General features: G+C 53.1%; 1 protein-coding gene across 2 annotated transcripts; it reads left to right on the top strand.

The window, feature by feature from the left end:
* Nucleotides 1-1,255: 1,255 nt before the first annotated feature.
* On the top strand, nucleotides 1,256-6,075 carry Tsta3 (tissue specific transplantation antigen P35B). Of its 2 annotated transcripts, none has more exons than XM_032916955.1 (11): nucleotides 1,256-1,323; nucleotides 1,980-2,137; nucleotides 2,500-2,614; nucleotides 3,880-4,008; nucleotides 4,096-4,169; nucleotides 4,345-4,478; nucleotides 4,605-4,669; nucleotides 4,922-4,988; nucleotides 5,120-5,199; nucleotides 5,373-5,472; nucleotides 5,757-6,075. In XM_032916955.1, the coding sequence occupies exons 2-11, from the start codon at nucleotides 1,992-1,994 to the stop codon at nucleotides 5,810-5,812; spliced, it is 966 nt and encodes a 321-aa protein (XP_032772846.1). In that variant the 5' UTR covers nucleotides 1,256-1,323; nucleotides 1,980-1,991; the 3' UTR covers nucleotides 5,813-6,075. The 2 variants fall into 2 exon arrangements, with proteins under 2 accessions (XP_032772846.1, XP_032772840.1); XM_032916949.1 differs by having other exon boundaries at nucleotides 1,289-1,389.
* The last annotated feature ends 520 nt before the right edge of the window (nucleotides 6,076-6,595 follow it).

Below are 6,595 nucleotides of genomic sequence, written 5' to 3'. Positions count from 1 at the left end.
TAACAATACGGTTCCAACGAAAACCACTGGGTCTTCCAAATTTATTATTGTCCAATAATTCTGGTGTTAGGGAAAAACACAAATGTTCTCTCCCCAATCATTTATTTGGCTTCCAGAGGTGGGGCCAGGATTGAACTCAGGTCATCGGGCTTGTTGGCAAATGTTCTGAGCCATTTCCTCAGCCTGTGTTTAATTTTGTTTGTTTTGTTTTATTTTGTTTTGAGGCTGTGTAGCTCTGGCCACCCTGGAACTCACTTTGTAGACAGGCTGGCCTCAAATTCAGAGATCTGCCTGACTCTGTCTCCTGAGTACTGGGATTAAAGGCATGCAACATCATACTCTGTGTTTTTAAATCTGTCTCTTTTTAAATTAATACTACCATCACAGTTGATATACATACAATTAGCTAAATTCAATCATCTGCAGTCCTACTTACCTTCTCATAACCGATATATTTTTTTAGGTTTTTTTTTTTTACATTTATTTATTGTTTGTATGTGTGGGTGCATGTATGGGACAGTGTAAGCATGAAGATCAGAGAACGACTTGTGGAAGTCAGTTCTGGCTTTCCAATAAATGGGTCAGAGTGGATCAAACTCAGGTGAACAGGTTTGGAGTCAAGTGCTCACCATCCCAACATGTGCCCCTTTGGCTGGTATTTTAATTTTTCATTATGAAATACACTTTATTTTTTTTTTAAGATTTATTCCAACTATAGCTGTCAGACACACCAGAAGAGGGCATCGGATCCCTTTGGTTGCTGGGAATTGTGATTTTAGTGGTGCTCTTTTGAGCCATTCCAGCCCATGAAATACACTTTAAGATGTTGCTGAGGTAGAAGAGATTTTATCCACTGCTTTAAAATACTCTATTTAGGTAAAGAAATCGCGTCTTCTGTGAATTCTTGACTGGAACACACAACTGGTGAGGGATGCCGACTCAGCCATACGCGTGGCCACTCAAAGACATGCAGGAGGGCTAATGGGAAGTGGTCATCGTTGCAGGATAAGAACTGGAGTTTCCTGGCCGGTCCACAAGTCCCTTGCGGGACCTGTGTCCTTTGACCACCAGAGTTTATCTAGGTGGGCAGCTTGTCCCCTACATTGCAGTTCCGGCAGTCAAACAGGACCACCCCATCCGGGTCCAGGGACAGCGGTGTAGTACAGAAGACGTTTCCCAGAAGGGCCCGCGCCTCACTGGCGCATGACAAAGACTACATTTCCCAGAGTTCCTCGGGAGGGCCTCGCCCCCTCCAATTGAGCCGGGAGTAGCTGGAGAATTGAGCACCGGAAGTAGCTCTTGGACTAGTGGAACCCATCGCAGGTGAGACTTACAGTTGGATACGGCGCAGCAAACCAGGGACCTCGCAGGCTGGTCAGGGCGGTAAGAGTGCGTCTCGCATCGTGGGTCTGAGTGGGGTTGGGCTGGGTCGGGAACTAAGGGGTTTGGGGGCCGGGCCCTTGTTCATCTGGGTAAGAGTGAAGCCATGCGGCTGGTTCAGAGCCCCCCTTACAGGGACCGTAACAAATTTCCAGCGTCCCGAAGCCGTCCAGTGGTGCACCCTGCCCTAGAAGAACTAGGTTTTCCTACGTCGTAGGCTCAGCTCAGTACTTGTGAATACGGGACTCCAAGCACGGGCACCTGTAGGGCGAACGTTGGGGAGAAGCAGCCACTACGATCTGTGCAGGGTTCTGCCAGCCCTAATTTTGTAGTCATTGGGATGAGGTGTACGTTTCCTCTGCCTAGTAGGTTCACGGGTTGGGACCAAGTTGCTTTGTTTTGGATGGCAGCCAGCAGGAACCTATAATGCCCAGGGCAAAGGACTTCCTGGGGGAACAGAGCTGGGTGTGTCTGTCAGCCTATTGTCGCTCCTCCTTGGGAGTTTTGATTCTGTACCTCCTGGCATTGGCCAAGGAGAATGGGGTAGGGAAAGTGGCACCTCCTATATCCTCCTTAGTTCGCGTCATTTTGCTCTTCAGGTGCAGACCATAATGGGTGAACCCCACGGATCCATGAGGATCCTAGTAACAGGGGGCTCTGGACTGGTGGGCAGAGCCATACAGAAGGTGGTCGCAGATGGGGCCGGCTTGCCTGGAGAGGAATGGGTGTTTGTCTCCTCCAAAGATGCAGATCTGACGTAAGTTGGGGTCATATTCAGACCCAATCCTTCCCCTTGGTTCCCCTACCAGACTGAGTAGTACACTGCAGCGTTTGTTCTCGAGCCTAGCAGTAATCTACCCCGAGTTTGGGTCCTCCCTACCAGGTGACTGATCTGGCTGTGGTTGCTGGCTGTGTTCTAAGTAAACATCCTCCTATAGTTCCGGGATTCCCACAACTGACAGCTGCTAAAGCCCTGAACTTTGAGCCACTCGGCCCTTTGGTTGCCCCTCCAGCTCCAGTCATGGACCCATTCAGTTTATATACTCACTGCCCAAGCTCCTAACTCCTGATTTCCTCAGGCCTCCCTAGGCCCACCCCTGACATCCTGGCTTCCCTCAGGGATGCAGCGCAAACCCAAGCTCTGTTCCAGAAGGTACAGCCCACCCACGTCATCCATCTTGCTGCAATGGTAGGCGGCCTTTTCCGGAATATTAAATACAACTTGGATTTCTGGGTAAGTTGGAGTGCTCAGGGGCAACGGGCATTGGGAGCCAGGAGCTTAGGTTTTTGAAACTTCCACAGATTTACCCCCAAGAAGCCCCTGAGGGCTGGTTTTGCACAGCCCTGGGGACATTTGGCCAAGTACTGACCTGCCGGTGGGAAGTTGAAAGAAGCTAGCACATCATACTATGTGTCTGGGACTGAGCTTGCCTGGCTGCCAGATTGTCTGTCTGTCTGTCTATCTACGTAATGTGCGTTGGTGTTTTGCTTGTAGGTATGTCTGTGTGAGGATGTCTGATCCCTTAGAACTGGAAGTACAGACAGTTGTGAGTTGCCATGTGGGTGCTGGGATTTGGTTCTCAGGAAGAGCAGTCACTGCTCCTAACTGCTGAGCCATCTTTCTAGCCTAAAAGTAAGTCAGTCAGTTAGTCTGTCTGTCTGTCTGTTTTTCGGGACAGGGTTTCTTTGTGTAGCCCTGGCTGTCCTGGAACTTTCTCTATAGACAAGACTGGCCTCAAACTCACAGAGATCCATCACCTGCCTCTGCCTCTGGAGCACTGGGATTAAAGGTGTGCTCCATCATCGCCGCAGCTACCAGATTCTTGTACTGCCAGGCTTGGTCTCCTCAGTTTTCTGAATCTACCAACCACTCCCATGTGTTGGAGTGTCTATAGCATGTGCCTTAGGAGGAGAGGTGAAACGTAAGAGCCCTGCTTCTGCTGACCATGCTCCTAAGAGTTGGCCCACCTACCTCTGGGCAGTCAGTGGCTTTGACCTACCTGGCCTGAGTAGACACTGCAGTATGCAAAGGTTCCTGCCAGATTTTGCTCCAGGACTCTCACCCAAAGCTCTCCTGCCTGGTCTCTACCTCTCCCCTGTTCTTAGACCTCATATTCGTTTAGGGAAGAGAACTGAGAGGCACAGGGCAAGGCACTGAGAAATAACAGCCAGGCACGACTCCTTTGGAGTTGGAAGTGGAAGGATGGCTTCTCCCTTGTAGTGGGAACCCCACCTAAAGTTTTCCTCATCTCTACTACCTTCCCTGCACTCAGTACCCCTGAGGATGCCCCTCTGGCCTCCACACCCAGGCAGGCAGGGCAGGACCTCCTTGTGGTCTTAGAGGACGGCAGCTTCTGTGAGGTCAGTGCTGGGAGGCTTGGCCTTATTCTAGAAGCACTTCAAATCTGTAGGCACAGATAGTGCTCATGTCTGTGGAGGATCGGGAGAGAGCTTGGGTCCTCCGTAGGCAGCCTGATCCACCTGTCCCACCCACTGCAGAGGAAGAACGTGCACATCAATGACAACGTCCTACATTCAGCCTTCGAGGTGGGCACACGCAAGGTGGTCTCCTGCCTGTCCACCTGCATCTTCCCTGACAAGACCACCTATCCTATTGATGAGACCATGGTGAGGCGCGGGGCCTCCTGGGGTGGCCCCTGAACGTGTGGGCAGAACCAGGAAGTGTGGCTTCTCAGTGCACCCCTCCTCCTCCAGATCCACAACGGGCCGCCTCACAACAGCAATTTTGGGTACTCATATGCCAAGAGGATGATTGACGTGCAGAACAGGTGCTCCCTCTTGGTCTTGCCCAGGCCTCTCTGGAGAGGGGAGGATGGACCCTTGGGTTAGTGAGGCCTTCCTGCCGCCTCACTTGTATCACTTTTAAGAAGCCAATTTCAGAAGGAATCGGGGACACTAGGGGTGCATTCCGGGGAAGTATCAGGAGACACTGTGCCTCCACAGGGCCTACTTCCAGCAGCATGGCTGTACCTTCACCTCCGTCATCCCTACCAATGTCTTTGGGCCTTACGACAACTTCAACATCGAAGATGGCCACGTGCTGCCGGGCCTCATCCATAAGGTGCACCTGGCCAAGAGTGAGTGCAGCTGTCCGGCACGCGCCTGGCCCAGGTTACCTGCCTGAGGGGGGCTTTATGCTCAGCTGTGAGGTGGGCAGGGATCTGGGCCCAGCTGCAGAGCTCTGACGCGTGCCCCATCTGTAGGCAGTGGTTCAGCCTTGACTGTGTGGGGTACGGGGAAGCCGCGGAGACAGTTCATCTACTCACTGGTATGTTTGGGGCGAGCATGGCCTTCCCGGTAAAGCTGCGTGGGAGGTGGAGACCCAGGAAACAGTCCTTGAGCCTGCCAAGTCCCCAAGGGTGCAACTTTGACTCAGGAGGAGAAAGTGTGCCCTGAACAAGGGACCTCCATTGGGGGAGTCCCGGCTGTGCTCCTAAGGGAGCAGAAGCAGCGGCCCAACCTCCTCACTAGGTGCATTCGGTGCTTACCTGTGGATTTGACCTGACCTTTTGACCTCCAGGACCTAGCCCGGCTCTTCATCTGGGTCCTTCGGGAGTACAATGAGGTGGAGCCCATCATCCTCTCAGGTGGGCATCCTGCAGCTGCCTTTCCTACAGCAGGGCAGGACCTATATCCACCCTGAGGAGTGGGGGAGCAGGCATGCCCCTAGGGGTCTGGACAGGGAGGCCTGACTGAACTGGCCCATGGTTCCCCACAGTGGGCGAGGAAGATGAAGTGTCTATCAAGGAGGCAGCTGAGGCCGTGGTGGAGGCCATGGACTTCTCTGGGGAAGTCACTGTATCCTTTGGCTCTGGCGATGGAGTGATGGTGAGGCAACATGGAGAGGTAATTCGGTCTTCCCTTGTAGGATGGCTAGCATAGCACCATTTTGTTTGTGGTGGTGCTTGCCCTGGCAGCAGGAGGCGGGCGGGTAGTGCTCTTTCCGCTATGGTCTTGACCAAGGTACCCAGTTTGATTCAACAAAGTCAGATGGGCAGTATAAGAAGACAGCCAGCAATGGCAAGTTGCGGTCCTACTTGCCTGACTTCTGTTTCACACCCTTCAAGCAGGGTAAGTTCCTGTCCCTTCCAAAATCCTTAACCACCCCAACCCGCTTATAGGCTCTTTGCCCATTAGCCCTTGGCTTCAGCACCAGCTGTTTCTCCCTGTTCCCTGCTGAGGTCCCCATATTGGGACCATGGGGCTTGCTGTTCTGCCAGTTGGTCACCAGATCCTTATCAGAGCCTGTACACCCTGAGAAGCCGGACACTATAGTTGAGGGTGTGGGGGAGGGGTACCCTCCCTACCTCCTGGGGGGCGGGATAGTTACTGGCTCTCACTTTCTGTCTCTGCAGCTGTGAAGGAAACTTGTACTTGGTTCACCGAAAACTACGAGCAGGCCCGGAAGTAAAGCTCGGGTCAGGCAGGTGCTCACCTGGCTACGCCCAGTCAGTGGTCACCCCCTCGCTTCTTGCCAAGAACTGAGGATAGTATCCAGCAACCTGAGCCACACGCTGACCTCTCTGCCAGGTGCTCCGTGCCGCTGTCCAGTAGGGCCCATGTCCATCCCTGGGGAAAGGCCAGACCAACACCTTGCTTGTCTGCTTCTGCCCGACCTCAGTGTGTCCCTGCTGGTCTAGAAAGCAATAAAATGGATTTTCATGAGCCTGGACTGAGAAGCTGTACCAGCCTTCTCCTTTCTGTGGCACTGCCTGCCTGGCCTGGCCTGGCCTGGGACAGTGCCACTGTCCCTTGTGTGCTTCTTAGCTCCTAAGAGCTGTTATGCTCAAGGCGAGAGTCCCTGTGTGAAGGAGCATCAGGAAGCAGGCAGCATGGGCAGATGTCAGCGGTCAGCACTATCAGGTCTGGAGCAGGGGACCTCCCTAACAGCCTAGCCTCTACCTTGGACATGCTCAGCCCTTCCCTTGTGGTCACACACAGGCCATTCTCCCTCAGACTTGAGGACCATGCTGAAGTCAGGTGGGCCTCGATGTGGACAGAGTCAGTGGGCCATCTGGGGACACGAGGATGGGCCTGCTAGGAAGATCGGTGATGGGTGACCCAGACTTCTACGCCCCCAGGCCTGGCCTTGTTGGTCAGTTTTAGCTGCCAGAGTGGTGACATCCTGGACCTTTCCATTCTGATCATCCTTAGTCAAATCCAGGCCAGTTAGGGCAGGCAGCACAAGAGATTT

Source organism: Rattus rattus, chromosome 1, assembly GCF_011064425.1.
Source record: "Rattus rattus isolate New Zealand chromosome 1, Rrattus_CSIRO_v1, whole genome shotgun sequence".
Taxonomy (NCBI): Eukaryota; Metazoa; Chordata; class Mammalia; order Rodentia; family Muridae; genus Rattus; species Rattus rattus.
The sequence above is the reverse complement of the archived record's forward strand: the minus strand, read 5'-3'. Positions and strand labels throughout refer to the sequence as shown.

Coding starts and splice junctions, on each gene's coding strand:
- Tsta3 (XM_032916955.1), top strand. CDS start 1,992: ATGGGTGAACCCCACGGATCCATGAGGATCCTAGTAACAGGGGGCTCT. Junction 4,009..4,095: donor ATCCTATTGATGAGACCATG/GTGAGGCGCGGG, acceptor CTCCTCCTCCAG/ATCCACAACGGGCCGCCTCA. Junction 5,473..5,756: donor TTTCACACCCTTCAAGCAGG/GTAAGTTCCTGT, acceptor CTGTCTCTGCAG/CTGTGAAGGAAACTTGTACT.